General features: G+C 45.1%; 1 protein-coding gene across 1 annotated transcript in view; it reads left to right on the top strand.

The window, feature by feature from the left end:
* ZFHX3 (zinc finger homeobox 3) overlaps window positions 1–16200 on the top strand; it is a 170691-nt gene that overhangs the window by 132128 nt on the left and 22363 nt on the right. Inside the window, exons 6-7 of the mRNA XM_007462992.1 lie at window positions 13450–13583; window positions 13738–13938. Of these exons, the coding sequence (XP_007463054.1) occupies window positions 13450–13583; window positions 13738–13938 (335 nt within the window). The remainder of the gene's footprint in view (window positions 1–13449; window positions 13584–13737; window positions 13939–16200) is intronic.

The raw sequence follows: 16200 nt of genomic DNA, 5'->3' as shown, positions 1-16200 counted from the left end.
TCCCCCCCCCCCCCCATTATAAAGCTGAAGAACACATGACCTAGTAGCTTTCTCTTACTATACGAAGATTGGAGAAGACTTGAAAATCCTGTTTCTCTACTTGTCAAACAGAATTGCCACCTCTTTATGGTCAGGGCCATGTGGCATTCATTCATTTTTGTTTTTGTTTTTTTAAAAGACTGGTTTTTTTAGAGCTGTTTTAGGTTTACAACGAATTTGAGAGGGAGGCACAGGGATTTCCCGTATACCCTCTGCCCTGCTCCCCAGCCCCCGACACGCATAGCTCCCCCATTATCAACATCACCTACCATGACGGTACTTTTTTTGTTGTTGTTTTTTTAACCAATGATGAACCTACACTGATCCATCCTAATCATCCAGAGTCCAAAGTTTACCTTACGATTCACTCTTGATGTACATTCTGTGGGTTTGGACAAATGTATAATGACATAGAACCATCACTATAATATCATACAGAGTATTTTTATTGCCCTAAAAATCTTCTGTGCTCTGCCTATGCATCTCTCCCCAACCCCACATTCATGCATTTTTGTAATCGCTAGCATCTAGCAAGTGCTTAATACTGTTTGGATGTTTCATTAGCAATCAGTTGGTAAAATAGCATAACCGTACACACTTTAAAGTGCAAGTTATTTAACTTTCTGCTTTTTAGATATTAAGCCCATGGGATGAGTAGAATTCTTCCGCGTTGATTTACAGAAAAGGCAAATTTAGGGTGTCTTTGCGTGTCCTTGAAACCAGGCCTCTCCCCTCACTCTGTGATTATGTGGCCGCACATGCACCTGTATTATTTCCCAGAGATACTTCTAAAAATGAAACCACAGCAACAAATGTTTGAGCTCTCGCTGTGTGCTTGACTCTGGAGGGCTTCGTGTGCCTAATCTCTCTTGCTAGCCTCCCAGAAGTCCTGTGAGTAGACGCGGTCCTCCCGCTGACAGACATGGAAGCTGAAAGTCCAGTGTAGTCAACTGAAACGCTCAAGGTCACACAGCTGGGACTTGAGCCAGGTTGTGGCAGCCCTGCAAGCCATGTGCTGTGTTCCTTAGCGGGGGGAGGGGGTGCGATGCCTCTGTGTAAAGAGAACTTGGCCAGGGAAACACAGGCGTTACGGAGGAGTGGTGCCCCCGAACTGCCTCCCCCGCCCCTTCACACACATGGGCCGTCCTGGGCCTTTACAGGCTGTGAGCAAACACAGCCTTTGGAGCGTGGTGGTGAGAGAAATGCTGATGTAAACATTACTCGGTGTGGGGCTCCCCCTCTGTGCTTCCCAAACTCCCAAGTGGAGACCTTTCCATTCTGCTTGGTACTTGAAACCTACAGGGGAAAGTGGAGAGTCATTCCCATTTTCCAGCCCTTCCGGGGACCTGAGTGACGTTTTTCTCGCCCATTAAAGATTCTCACGCTCCTGCTAACCTGAATGAGCGAAGAGAAATCCTCGGTGGGTCCTGGGGAAGAGCTGATTTGTAAGGGTGCGGAGAAGTGAAGGGCAGGGCTCTTTGTGTCTGTCACCATGCTGGACCCAGATTGTATGTTTTTATTGTCACAAGTTCCATTTGACTCTTAAAATTTAGTTAAGCATCTTATGAAGATAGGTTTGGGATGGAGGAAAAACTGAAGAGTATCCTTCTAGTCTAGTCTCTGGGAGTCTGTGCTGTGTTGGGGCTCAGAGGCTTTGACTAACCTAATTAATATTTGATTTGATGGATGAGCTTCTGTTAATTAACTGCAACCTGGTCCCGGCGTGACCCACATCACCTCTTGTTTTGACCTACATCTCACACCTCTGGACTTTTTTCTGTTAATTCAAGTGTCTCTAAGGTTCTCCCTGTTCTAGCTTTTTCCAAGTCCACAGTTGTCACAATCCTGTAATGAAGCCAGAGGGCAGAGTGATAATGCAGACCCCGAGGTACCCGCCGACCGCGCCCCATCCTCACCGGGCACTGTGACCACAGCTGCAGATGGCATCTGTGCACAGCTCAGGGGCTCTGCAGGGGAAGACAGGACACTCTGGGAAAGCTGAGAAGAGGCCACAGGCAGGCAGGCTGATTTGATACCTCAAAGTGAAGAACTGGGTCTTGGCCCCTTTGGTCCCTGGCTTCTGGCACAAGCTGGGCTCAGGGTGGCAGCCCAACGTTTAGAAGTTATGAATACTCGGACAGCTGATGTTGGTCTAAACGAAGTGGTGGCTGGTGGCTCTGTTTTGACTGGTGGTTCATTCATAAACCTGACACAGAGGGAGTAAGGTATCTTGAAACTGAATTGCGAGATGGCCTTTTGGGAGTGCAAATCAGTGTAGTTAAGCAGCCTTATGCATATTTCAACAAGGAATTAGTACAACAGATTGATGCCTCTGATGTGGGACTTAGCACTACTTTTTTCCCGAAGATGCAGACAGGCAGCAGCAGCCAGCACTCAGCATGGGCCCACCGTCGCACCTTGGCCGCTCGCTGGGAAAGCACGGCCTGACCCCCCCATTCCCAGAGTGCTGACTCGCGGACACAGCAGCCGGTGTGGGTCTCTGCATTTTTCCCAGGGCCGAGACAAAGGGGGGCCTCGGGCTGGTGTGGCCTGCAGGTGCCAAGACCTGGGAAGCCAGCACCAAAAAGAGGCTTCCTCTTCCTGCAAAGTGGAAAGAGCCCAGAGGTGTTTGTCCTTTTCACAGAGGTTCTCCAGGACACGTGGGAAGACCGAGGCTTTCATAAGCAAGGCAGTCTGTCATTATTCTGGATTACACTGCTAACAGAACACGTAGAGGTTATTCCTTCTGAATTTCTGGCTTTGAAAATGTGTCTGTGTTGGTTTAGAGCAGGCAGGTTCCCTGAGGGACAGCCATATTTAATCTTTCACCTTTGGCCTGAGGGGGAAAACATCGGGCTTTGAGACCAGGCCTGGCTTTTGTCCCCGAGTATAGATGATGAGAATAGCATTTTCAGCAAGAGTCATTTGAAAGTGGATGGCCAGATCCGCCCACGCCTGCAGGCCCCCTTATTTGATTCTAGTCCAGCCACAAGGGGGTATGGTTCCTACCAATTACAGAAAGCTTTGGCTCTGACAGCGGTTCTTAAAGTGTGGTCAGACCACCAGCATCACCTGGGAACTCACTGGAAATGCAGATTCTCTGAATCAGACCTATCCTGGGGGGGTGGGGCCTGCCTTCTGTGTGTTAGCAAGCCTTCCAGGGGATTTCTGACTCACAGTTGAGTTTGAGAATGTTGGGGCTCTGACCTCTGTGACGTCATGAAGTTTGAGACTTACGTCTCCTTTAACCGGATGGCAAGGCCCTGAGCCCCCGCTGCGTGAGGAGGGAACTGAGCTTTCCTAAAAGACAGAAGTGTGTAGAAGGGGCACGAGTCCTGGTCTTGGCTGATGGAATCCCGGATCGCAGGAGTGGGAGCGGAGGAGACATGTGGTCATGATGAAGAGTGATCAGAAACCCAGCGATCATTTTTTGTTCTGTTTTTTTTTTTTTTTTTTTTTTTTTAGATTCCATCAGCATGCAATGTAACGGTGTTTGAATTTTCTTGTATTTCTTTTTCCATCCCCATCCTGGCTGACACATCTTTTTTTTTTTTTTTTTTTTTTTTTTTTTTTTTTTTTTTTACCAGCTTATGATTTAATGAAGGGTATGATAAAAGATACAGATGAACAGTCAGATGAAGAGATACATAGGGCAAGGTCTGGAAGGATCCTGAGCGCGGGAGTTTCTGTCCCCACGGAGTTGGGGTGTGCCAACCTGGAATTTTTAAAAATTGGGGGATTTTTATGGAGGCTTCGTCAAGTAGGGATGACGGATCATTAACTCAGTCTCCAACCCCCTCCCCTTCCTGAAGGGTGGGAGGTGAGATTGAAGATCCCAAGCTTCTAACCACGGCTTGGTCTTTCTGGTGACCACTCAGAGTCACCTCATGGGAACAAAAGATACTCCTGTCACCCAGGAAATTTCAAGGGATTTAGGGGCTCTGTGTCAGGGAGCAGACAATGAACTCAGGCAATGAAACAAGGATTTCCTTTCCCAGGTTCAGCTACTGATTCTTCTTGGGATGACAGCCCCTGCCTCCTCCTGGGGCAGCCTTCCTGGGACCAGCTTCCAGCCTCTGGGCCCCTGTGGATGCCTCTCCTCCTCCCTACTCCCTTTTCCTCAGCCTCCTCTTCAGTCCGTCTACCCTTTCTAAGATTCTTCTTTTCGCTCCTGTCTCCTCCTCGAGTCCCATCTCCCAAATTAAGTGTCACACATAGAGGCTGGCAGACGGAATGAAGGAATGCCCAGTATCAGGGGAGGGCACGGGGCATCCACTCCAGCCCACGGCTACTGCATAGGAATGAAGATCCTGTTGCCAGACTTTTCCACTTATCTGGAGGTCCTTGTCCTTCTGCTTTGTATGAAACTCCCTGTTTTATTTTATTTATTTATTTTTGGCTGCATCGGGTCTTAGTTGCGGCATGCGGGATCTTTTGTTGTGGCGTGCAGGCTCCTCTCTAGTTATGGTGCGATGGCTTCTCTCTAGTTGCAGCGCACAGGCTTAGTTTTCCTGTGGCATGTGGGATCTTAGTTCCCTGACCAGGGATCGAACCCACATCTCCCGCATTGGAAGGTGGATTTTTTTTTTTTTTTAAACATCTTTATTGGAGTATAATTGATTTACAATGGTGTGTTAGTTTCTGCTTTATAACAAAGTGAATCAGCTATACGTATACATATATCCTCGTATCTCCTCCCTCTTGCATCTCCCTCCCACCCTCCCTATACCACCCCTCTAGGTGGTCACAAAGCACCAAACTGATCTCCCTGTGCTCTGCGGCTGCTTCCCACTAGCTATCTATTTTACATTTGGTAGTGTATATATGTCCTTGCCGCTCTTTCACTTCGGTCCCAGCTTACCCTTCCCCCTCCCCGTGTCCTCAAGTCCATTCTCTACATCTGCGTCTCTATTCCTGTCCTGCCCCTAGGTTCTTCATAACCATTTTTCTTTTTTTAGATTCCATATATATGTGTTAGCATACGGTATTTGTTTTTCTCTTTGTGACTTACTTCACTCATATATATATATACGTGCCACATCTTCTTTATCCATTCATCGGTTGATGGACACTTAGGTTGCTTCCATGTCCTGGCTATTGTAAATAGAGCTGCAGTGAACATTGTGGTTCATGACTCTTTTTGAACTATGGTTTTCTCAGGGTATATGCCCAGCAGTGGGATTGCTGGGTTGTATGGTAGTTCTATTTTTAGTTTTTTAAGGGGCCTCCATACTGTTCTCCATAGTGGCTGTATCAATTTACATTCCCACCAACAGTGCAAGAGGTTTCCCTTTTCTCCATACCCTCTCCAGCATTTATTGTTTGTAGATTTTTTCATGGTGGCCATTCTGACTGGTGTGAGGTGATACCTCACTGTAGGTTTGATTTGCATTTCTCTCATAATTAGTGATGTTGAGCATTCTTTCATGTGTTTGTTGGCAATCTGTGTATCTTCTTTGGAGAAATGTCTCTTTAGGTCTCCTGCCCATTTTTGGATTGGGTTGTTTGCTTTTTTGATATTGAGCTGCATGAGCTGCTTGTATATTTTGGAGATTAATCCTTTGTCTGTTGCTTCGTTTGCAAATACTTTCTCCCATTCTGAGGGTTGTCTTTTTGTCTTGTTTATATTTTCCTTTGCTGTGCAAAAGCTTTTAAGTTTCATTAGGTCCCATTTTTTAATTTTTGTTTTTATTTCCATTTCTCTAGGAGGTGGGTCAAAAAAGGTCTTGCTGTGATTTATGTCATAGAGTGTTCTGCCTATGTTTTCCTCTAAGAGTTTTGTAGTGTCTTGGCCTTACATTTAGGTCTTCAATTCATTTTGAGCTTTTTTTGTGTATGGTGTTAGGGAGTGTTCTGATTTCATTCTTTTACCTGTAGCTGTCCAGTTTTCCCAGCTTCACTTATTGAAGAGGCTGTCTTTTCTCCATTGTATATTCTTGCCTCATTTATCAAAAATGAGGTGACCATATGTGCGTGGGTTTATCTCTGGGCTTTCTATCCTGTTCCATTGATTTGTATTTCTGCTTTTGTGCCAGTGCCATACTGTCTTGATGACTGTAGCTTTGCAGTATAGTCTGAAGTCCAGGAACCTGATTCCCCCAGCTCCGTTTTTCTTTCTCAAGATTGCTTTGGCTATCCGGGGTCTTTTGTGTTTCCATACAAATTGTGAAATTCTTTTGTTTTGGTTCTGTGAAAAATGCCATTGGTAGTTTGATAGGGATTGCATTCAATATGTAGATTGCTTTGGGTAGTATAGTCATTTTCACAGTGTTGATCCTTCCACTCCAAGAACATGGTATATCTCTCCATCTGAGAAACCCGGCAATCTTTATCTAAACCCTGGTTAAAAAGAAACACATGGGTGAAGGGGACACGGACCTCTCTGTACTAATCTTGCAACTTCCTGTGAATCTATATTTCCAAATAAAAAGCAAACTAATAACAACAACAGAAACAACACTGAAGGGCTTCTAGATTTTCAAAGTGCTGACCTCTCTGGTTCATCTTTGAGTTGGAGGAGAAAAATAATGAGCCATTCCCCGAGCATCAGTAATACCCATCTGTAGTATAACTCAAGTTTTCTTTGAAATCCTTCATGGAACCAGGAAGACATGTCTGGTAAGTGGATGAGGCCTGTGTGTCTCGCTCTACCTACCTAGGCATGTTCTTCTCCTTTTTGAGTACTTCTCTAAAATGCTTTCAAGAGACATGCAGGAGCAGTGTAGCTTGCTCTTAACTGAAACCAGGACTGTGTTTTGAATAGAAGGTTCGGGGCTGGACTCTGGGTGTGGAAGGGTGTAGAGACCCTGCTGGGTGCGCCTTCGCCGCGCACAGGCTCCCCGATTCCTCTTTGAATCATTTTTAAGTGCTTGGTGAGAGGCAGAGCCGTGCATGTTTAGCGACCAAGTTGGCAGCTGAGCAGACCCTTTAAAGGAACTGTTTCTCTCTGTATTAGGCAGGGAGAGAATTCAGCCAGCTCTCTGGCCACTTCTGAAGTGCAGTAGCTCTGCAGGAGATGCGAGTACGAAATCTTAGCCTCTCCTCTGGGGAGGGAATTGCAAGCAGATGCCAAGAGCAGCTCCACATTCAGTGACAGTATGAGGATCACAAGTCCAGAGCACAGATTGACCCTCTGGAAACTGCGCATTTCTGCTTTCTAGAGGGGAGTGTCGGGCCTCTGAGAAGCTGAGGGGAAGGGGCTATGGAGAGGGCTCACTGCCCCTTTCATCTCATTTTCATTATGAGCTGAATGACCGCTTTCCAATATGGCGAAGCTTCTGTGACTATCGTGCAGGGGTCATTATCCCAACTCAAGTACTGAGTATGGAGCTGTGTGAACGTTTTTGTTTTTTTTTTTTTTCTCCTTAGTCAATGGAGATAAAAGATTGCTGTAAATTTCTGGGGCAGGTGGCAAGCTGGTTTACGGAACACAAGGCGATGAGAACCTCTGGCTTACGGAAAGTCGCATGAATTAATAATCACTTAATTGGCTCCTCCATTATGTTGCTGGTTTGGGAGATGGAAGGGCTGTCAGTGGTACTTTAGCTCAGAGTCTGATGGTTGAGAAGTGGGGCTGGAGGCTGCCTTTGGCCGCTCCACAAGGATGACATGTCAGGCAGCATCCCAGGCCTTCAGTGGGCTTACCTTGGGGTCCCCAGAAGGAAGGGGGGTCAGCATCTTGGTGAACACCACTCCCGAGTGCCACTATGCCATGAAGAGAAGAAACGCAGAAGAAACTTCCCAGTAACGTGGACAGCTCAGCGCATGCCCAGGATCTCCCCAAGGGAGGACTCTGGCCAAAGGCGGGCCTGTGTCAGAGAATGTCCACCATGCCAACAGCACCAATGGTGTGTTGAGTGATGAGAAAGTCAGTTTTGCTCATGGAACTGAAACTTCCAGTACTTTTGGTTGCCATGGAGGACAGGTTGATGTCTTGGCACATGGTTAGGGAAAGCCAAAAACTGTATACACCTTAAGGTTCCGTTTCTACTTCATTTCCAATTTTTCTTCAGGTTTCTGTTTCAGGAGGCAGCAACTCCCTGCCTTCCCTCGCTTCAGAGTTGTACGACCACATCACTGGGTGAGAGATGAGGCACGTGTTGGCATTAAGTCTGCTGGCAGTACATGGTATTGCAAGTACAGCTCTCAAGTTTTCTGTCACCAAAATTTCAGTGACTCAGATTTTAGTTTATTAGTGAGGATTGGGATTGGGTGAGAACTTGTTCTAGGAAAAGTGGTTTTTATCAGGTGAAGTTAAAGAGACTGTGTTTCTACCATACTTGACCACTTGATAAGCCCCCTAAATTATACTGTTCTTACCTATTCTTCTTTTTCTTAATTTACTTTTTATTTATTTATTTTTGGCTGCGTTGGGTCTTTGTTGCAGCACACGGGGTTTCTCTAATTGCGGCGAGCGGGTGCTACTTTTTGTTGTGGTGCGCGGGCTTGTCATGGCAGTGGCTTCTCTTGTTGTGGAGCACGGGCTGTAGGCGCACAGGCTTCAGTAGTGGCAGCACGTGGGCTCAGTAGTTGTGGCTCGCAAGCTGTAGAGTGCAGGCTCAGTAGTTGTGGCGCACGGACTTAGCTGCTCTGCGGCATGTGGGATCTTCCTGGACCAGGGATTGAACTTGTGTCCCCTGCACTGGCAGGCGGATTCTTAACCACTGCGCCACCAGGGAAGTCCCCTTAACCTGTTCTTTACAGTTAGTCACCTCTTACCTGAAACCTTACTAGGCTTGTTTTAAGTATTCTATATGCTTAGAACATAATAAAACCTCTTCTTGAAAATTGTAAACAAAACTTGCATGAATTCATATTGGCTCTCTTCTCTTCCCTACTCCCTCTAATTAATATGACAAGAGGGGTAAATTTTTAAGTAATTATTTTTAGAGGTTAAATACCCCCAAGCAAATATGTTAAAAACAAAGGATATCTGGAAGTTGACGTCACAGAAATGATTTTTGTTTCTCCTGAGGAAGCCATGCACTGACTACTGTGTCTTTCCCTTTGAAATGAAATTTCTTTTGCTTGGAATGTAGAGGAACAACGAAATGGAGAGTCACGAATCAGGTCTGCCTCTCAGTACTTCCCTTCGTCAGATATAGTGACCAACCCATCACAGTTTAAGGTGGAATGGTGGCTTTTGGCCCAGAAAGTTGACTTCGAATTTTCTGTACTCCATAGCCAGGCCATGCCGGTCCTTTTCCTGCATCACCAGCGAGTTCAGTAGGGCAACCTTAACTTCTAACAAGTTGAGCAAGTGTTTGTCCACTCCTCAGAAAGTTTGCGTGGCGAGGAGTCTGCAGCTAACATCCTGTCGGGCTGCGCTTGGGGTTTGACCCTGCATTTCCCCAATATTGTCCCAGTATCCCTCTTGCCTCGCTTTATAGAGTATGTAATCGATGGCACTCGCGTGATTCCTTGCCACGTTTTTAAACCCTTTGAAGTGCCAGGAGCCCAGCATGTTGCCTGTGGAAGATTCATTGAGATTTAACACATATTTTCATATGGCATAGCTGCCAAAATGCGGAAAAATTGCTTCAACCAGCAAAGTAAAAATACCACCTGATGTTTTGCACAGTATGGATCCAAATATCAACCTTTTCATGGACAGTTGAATTTAAATGCTAAACTCTTTAATTATAATATTAAAAATAATATAACTACATGACAAACTTAGAAAATGGGGAGATGGTCCGTGATGCCATCACCTAAATACAGCAGTCATTTTCTTCCAGTCTTTTTTTCTAATACCTGCTTTTTACAAAGCTGTATCACGTTATAATGCATACGTTATCTTATTTTTTTTTCCTGATTAACATTCTCAAGGATTTTTCCATATTGCTTCATAGCTATCATATGTAATGTCATCTGATACTCAATAGAGTGGCTGTACCACTGTTTACTTAACCGTGCCCTGTTGTAAAATATCTAGATTGTTTCCAGTTCATTTTGTCATTATTGTAAAAGCCACTACAGGTAGTTACCCTTGAAGTTGTTACCAGTATAATCCAGTGGTTCCAGGCACTGTTTAAACTATGGCTTGTCTCTGGAGCACATCTATTTGTGTTTCACTACTGTGACGTCGTAATGGCCTTAAAGTGATCAGTAATTAACTTTAAAAAGTAATAATGTTTTCTAGACTGTGACATCGCTCTTGGAATTTAAGTCAGAGTTTCGACAAGTCTTCAAAAAAGAAAACCACAGTACTTTCCCTCTTGGTATTCGTACAACCTCATTTACTTATGCCTACAATGTATGCTAGTGACGGAACTAAAGTAGAAATTGACTTTGGGACTCTGGCCCTTTTGATGTTGTTCAGAGAGAAGAAGCTTGAGAAAACCTTACTCTGTCATTGTCAGTACTGAACCCTCTTCCAGCCTCTGCTGATGGAGAACTTGTACAACTGTTTACCCATCTACAGAAATTTTATAAAAAAATCTCTGGTACCATGTTTTCATAGGGATTGACGTTTTAATGTCTGGGGTCAAGCTAGGAGGGGCCTGTCAGCGTCGTTAACCTAACTCTTTGGAGCAGTCCTCACATCACCGAGGGAAGCACAATGGGATTGTAACTGGGTGTTAACAGACTCCGATATAGGAAAGGCACGGCCTTATCTTTAGAGAAGAAGCCTAGCGAGCTGCAGGTGGCTAATGTCCACTTCTAGACAGATCTGATCTAATAAAAATGCAGATTGCCCCAGATAGAAGGGAGATGAGCCCCGGAAGTTTTTACACCAGCGGATGCAGTATTTCATATCATAGCAGAGCTGTTGTGTTATTCCAGAGAAAGAGGAATGAGTGAGCAAGTGCTGATTTTATTTTTTAAAACACTTTAGAACAGCTCCTTAGCTTGAGCTCACAAAGGAAGCTTTAGAATTACAGAGCAATTTGAGAGTATGAAAAATAAAAAAAAGGTAATAGAAGTCCCCCTCTCCATGCAGGGGGAAAGAATAGTGGCTTCTGAAACGAGAATTTCTCACCTCTGCAACCTCGTCACCATTCATCATGCGTTCAGCCTTGAAGGACGAGGGTAGACTCCGGTCCTGTGAGGACGCTAATGCTGCACTGGGTTACACCGGGTTTGCTTTCCAGGGAGTGGATGAGTCGGGCGGTCTCAGCCTCCACGCTTGTTCATCCATACTGCTGAGCAACTGCACGGTTGAAAATCATTCTGAAGGTGGGGGTAGCAGGCAGGTTGAGGGCGTTGACAAGGCAGTGTCACGGTCCTGTAAAAGCAAGTGTTGTTTCAGGTCAGGCAGACTAACAGAAAGACGGGGATGGGTGTTTAGAATAGGATCTGCATCTTGGCTTGCCCCTAGGGGGAGGGGGAGCAGAGAGCAGCTCTTTCCTAACTGTAAGCCCTGAACCTAACCTAATCCTACAGATTGGAGGTGGAAATGGGGAAGGTGGAGGATGGCTCTAACAAATAAGCATCTGAAGTATCATCTAGCGTCTCCACCCACCCCATCTTCAGAATGCCTTTGAAAAGCTATAGAAGAGCTAACATATAGAAGACAGCCGGTAAGCAAAAATGAAAAACGATGGAGAATAAGAAACCTTCTGGGGGCAGGAAGATCTTACATCCCCAAAACATTAATTAAAGACTCCTATTGTGGGAGTGTTCAGGCAGGGACCCATCACACCCCGAGGTCTAAAACCTGAGACGCAAGGTTTCGCGGGATCAGGTCTGCCGGGGGCTGGGAGATGGGAAGTGGGCCGTGGGAACCAGACTAGAATGTCACATACAGCACCTAGTTAATCGGCAGCCAGTCCATCACATTAAATATCCAGCCGTCATGTATTACCTTTCAAGTGAAAATGAATAACTCCCATTAAGAAGAAAATGGGTTTGAAGTCGATTCGAGACAGATTAAAGTACTGTTATGAATGTGTGCTGGGAGGAGGAGGGGTCTGTGCGTAATATGCTTGTCCTTGTACTTTTTAAATAATAGATGTTCTACAAACTTATGTAGACCAGGTTACCAAGATACTGGGGTTAAAGATCAGAACATGTGCATTCTGGGAATAGCATCCACTTCCTGGAATATTTCCTGCATTTTGCATTTTTATTTTCCAAAATTATTGTGTGGCCTTATGATTTTAATGAATAAAATTGATTTTTTACAACTGTTTATTAAAGCACACATCTGTAATGACAGCATCTTGGGTATCCGCGTCAGAACAGATTTCAAAGCTGGAAACACATGCTAGGGAACTAGGCTGGATGAGACAGAAAGCAGTTTGACCAAAGAGTAAAAATGAGGCTTTCTAAACCAGTGACCTCAGTGCTGAGTCAAATGATTTTTCAGTGAGGTAGGGAGGGCAGTGGGTATGTACTGTCTCACTACCATTTTCAGGATTTTTCTTCTTTCCACTTGTAGCAAAATTCTGAAAAACAGAGTTCCCGTCCAAAACAAGTGAGAGAGCCAGCCTTAAGATACTGACTGGGTTTTGGAATGACCACATCTGACCATTTGGAGATTTGTGTTTATACTGGAGGAGCCCTGCTTATTTATCCTTTTAAAACCCTTTTAGCCCAACTGTTTTCTCATCAAAATCTTCCAGATCCCTTTCCATGCTTCAGAGAACTCCTTCCGCCAACACGTCCATGCTCACTGTTTGCTGCTTCAGTCTCATGTGACTCTCCTTCCTCATTGGTGTTTTGTTGTTTTGGTGGAGTGGGGTACAGAGGGCATGTTTCTGGCAAGCAGAGAGGACACTTTCCCTCTGAACCACCCACTCTGAATAAACTCTTGTGTCTGGAGCACTGGCTCGATTAGAAGTTGGAGCCACGCCCTATCTAGTTCCACTCTTCAGTTACTTCTTCCCCAGAAGCAAGTTGCTGAAGCCACACTTGACTTTTTTGCACGTATTTGTATGCAGATATCCGTGTAAACCTTTCTCGGGTCCGTCCCGTTTATCATGTCTCCTGTGATGTGCTGTGCTGTGCTGTGATTTCAAGAGCTGTGACAATAAAGTTGGAAGCACATTGTCTATTACATCCACGAAAGCAAAGTGTGTCTGGTACTTGGGTTGACTCGTGGTTGGCAAAGCAATTGGTGAGACTTTCCCACCCACCCTCATAAGCCAGCAGATTGTGTCTCGACTGGGGGAGGTCAGAATAGACTGAATGTAGCTTAATCCAACTCAGAGCCTTTTAGTCCATTTCTGTACCTTTTTTTCTTAGTGTTCAAGTTGTGTAATGACAGAAATTCATGGGGGACAAAAAGAAACACTTGCTTCTTTTCTAGCATGCCTGATAAATCAGTCCGGATGCTCATCCTACTTTAATTTTGGTGTTTCAAGAAAATCCTGTGCTATAAATGAATGTTGATTTTCACCCAACGCAAACCCTCTGGGAGCTGGCCTGGTCTGGCTGCTGTATTACATCTTCTGCTTTTTCTTCCAGCATCATCAAGCCAAGCAGAGAAGGAGCTGACAGATTCTCCTGCAACCTCCAAACGCATCTCCTTCCCAGGTAGCTCAGAGTCTCCTCTCTCTTCAAAGCGAGCAAAAGCATCAGAGGAGACCAAACCGGAGCAGGTGAGGCCAGAAGGGGCTGTGCTGGTGGGGGAGTGTTTCAGATAACTGGGGGAAGCGGGGGGGAGTGGTGTCTCGGGTGGGCGGGCTTGGGGCGGACACAGTTGCGGTGGGAACTGAAGATTCAGCCAGAGGGGTGGCTGTGTGTTCCCCACAGATGTACCAGTGTCCCTACTGCAAGTACAGCAACGCCGATGTCAACCGGCTGCGGGTGCACGCCATGACGCAGCACTCGGTGCAGCCCATGCTCCGCTGCCCCCTGTGCCAGGACATGCTCAACAACAAGATCCACCTCCAGTTGCACCTCACCCACCTCCACAGCGTGGCGCCCGACTGCGTGGAGAAGCTCATCATGACGGTAAGGCAGCTGGGAGCAGGACCTCGGGGCTTTTCTTTCCCCAGTGGTCAAAGGTGATGCAGCAACATGGACAGGACGCTGTGTTGCTGGATGCGAGAGCCAGTGCAGAGTTGGAAATGTCAAAGATAGTTCTGTGACCTTTGTTCACCTTAGACTTGGCCTGACTATGGCCTAAAGGGCTGAATACATATGCATTTCTCAACATCCCTTATCATTCCTCCCTCCCCTCAGGACGCAGAGGCCTAGAGTAGCTAACCATTTACATGAAGAAGTTGTTATTCAGATTCTCCAGACCTTTACTGAGCAGGTTGTCTTCTAGGTTGCTCTTAAATTCATTATGTCTCATTTCATCCTCACAACCACTCTGTTTTATTTAAAAAGTTTGACACGTTTACATTGACGGCTGAGGAAACTGAGGCTCAGAGAGGTTAACTGACTTGATGCCCCTGCAAGTGGCAAAGTTGAGATGTGAGCCCACATTCTCCAACTCGCAGAATGTAGCCCTGTGATGTGGGAGTTTCTCAAGTGGATGCTTTCATTCTCAAAGCAGGAAGGTGCTCAGTTGGGTAGCACGTGGCCAGTCATGAACAAGGGCTTTGCATTTTTGAACATGATGTTGCTACACCTGCGGGGCATGGCTCTAAGTGGCCACTGTAAACATGGCCCAAAAGATTAGTATAAGGATTTAAATCTAATGTAATGTGAAAACTTTTCAAACGTCTACAGGCAATACCAATATCCTGCATTCTGTGTATGCTTGGGCTGCTGGAAAGCCCTTTCCTGATCACTAGAGGAAAAACCCCCAAAGAGAAAAATTCTCACCTCTAACTTCCTTCAACAGTGGAGTAATAAGTTAATTTGATTGCCTTTTCATGTGAAGATTCCCATGCAGGTCACAGACGTATAACCTCTAGGCATTTCCCATTCCACTTGGTTACGCAAAATTAATGAATAACATTGTAAATGATGTTTAGTCGTGAGGAACATACATTTGATGATGCATCAAGAGAACCTTAGCAGCCAATGGCAAGCTCTAAGGTGACCTAGCATGAGTTTCATTTCAAGTATAAATTCACTTTCCATGGGTATTTTCAAATAGACAGACGGGTGAACATTGTTGAAAGGTTCTCTGTAAGTGGAAACTTCCTTTTGTGGATGGGTGGGTTTCTGTTACAAATTCCCCTGGAATTCTCTCCAGCCTTGGAAATAACAAGGGGGATTTTCCTCAGGCCTCATCATACTTCCCACAGATGGCCTGGAACCATGGGAGCCTGAAGAAACAGGAAGAGATGTGGGGAGGGTGGCATTTTCAATACATCGTCCTTCTGCTCTGGTGATTATTTTTCCTGTTTAATATCAGTCTGCTCTAGGAAGTGTGAGCCTGTAGTAATCTGTATGATTGGTTTACATCAGACAGTAAGTTTCATTTATACATCCCTAGGGACTACTATATAAATTATATTTCAAATATCCATTGTTTGTCATACTTTTGTAACAGCAACAGTATGGTACATTCAAGGTAGCAAGTCTGGTGGTCATTATGAATCTTGTTCATTTATCAACAGAGTCTTTGAGAGGAGGATGTTACTGCTGTGTTTGCTTAGGTACCAATCCCTAAGATATTTTTGGGTGTTACCCACTCAAGCAGTGATTCTCAACCATGTTTTTGGAGACTCTGCTGAAAACGGTTCAGTAGCCTTACTGGGTATTCTGTGCACACTAAAGTTTGACAACTACTATTAAGAACTCTTTCAGATATTCTCCATGTACAACATTGTGTGTACAATGCCAGAGAGCATAAGGATACCCTAAAATCCATCCATGGAAACAGGTTAATAAACCCTATTTGAGAAGACTCCCTAAGAACATAATTACGGAGAAGAAACACACTCCCTAAAGGGGCTGTGCTTGGCACCTTGTACAGGAACTCCTGTGTACCTACCTCATTTGCCCATAGCAGACAATGGAGATGTTTTCTAAATAATTCTGAAAAAAATGTGCTGACTATAGGAAGTTCATTTGCTAGCAACAAGAGAAAGTTAATGGATTCAGAAATAAAGTTGAAAGTTGTGGGAAATGTAATCATAAGGGTTTTACACTTGATTTAAAGGCGTATATAAGGATGATTTGGTACCCTATCTTTGCATGAGAAGGTGGAGTTACTGCATGGCTGTCAGTATTGAATTGGTTTCTCAAGTCATGAGGATGGTTTGCATTGAGCTAAATGAAGCAATTCCACCTCGACCCTTCAGCAGCATCAGC

Source organism: Lipotes vexillifer, unplaced genomic scaffold (assembly GCF_000442215.2).
Source record: "Lipotes vexillifer unplaced genomic scaffold, Lipotes_vexillifer_v1.1 scaffold70, whole genome shotgun sequence".
NCBI classification, from domain to species: domain Eukaryota; kingdom Metazoa; phylum Chordata; class Mammalia; order Artiodactyla; family Lipotidae; genus Lipotes; species Lipotes vexillifer.
Note: the sequence above shows the minus strand (reverse complement) of the source record. Positions and strands in the feature narration are given on the sequence as shown.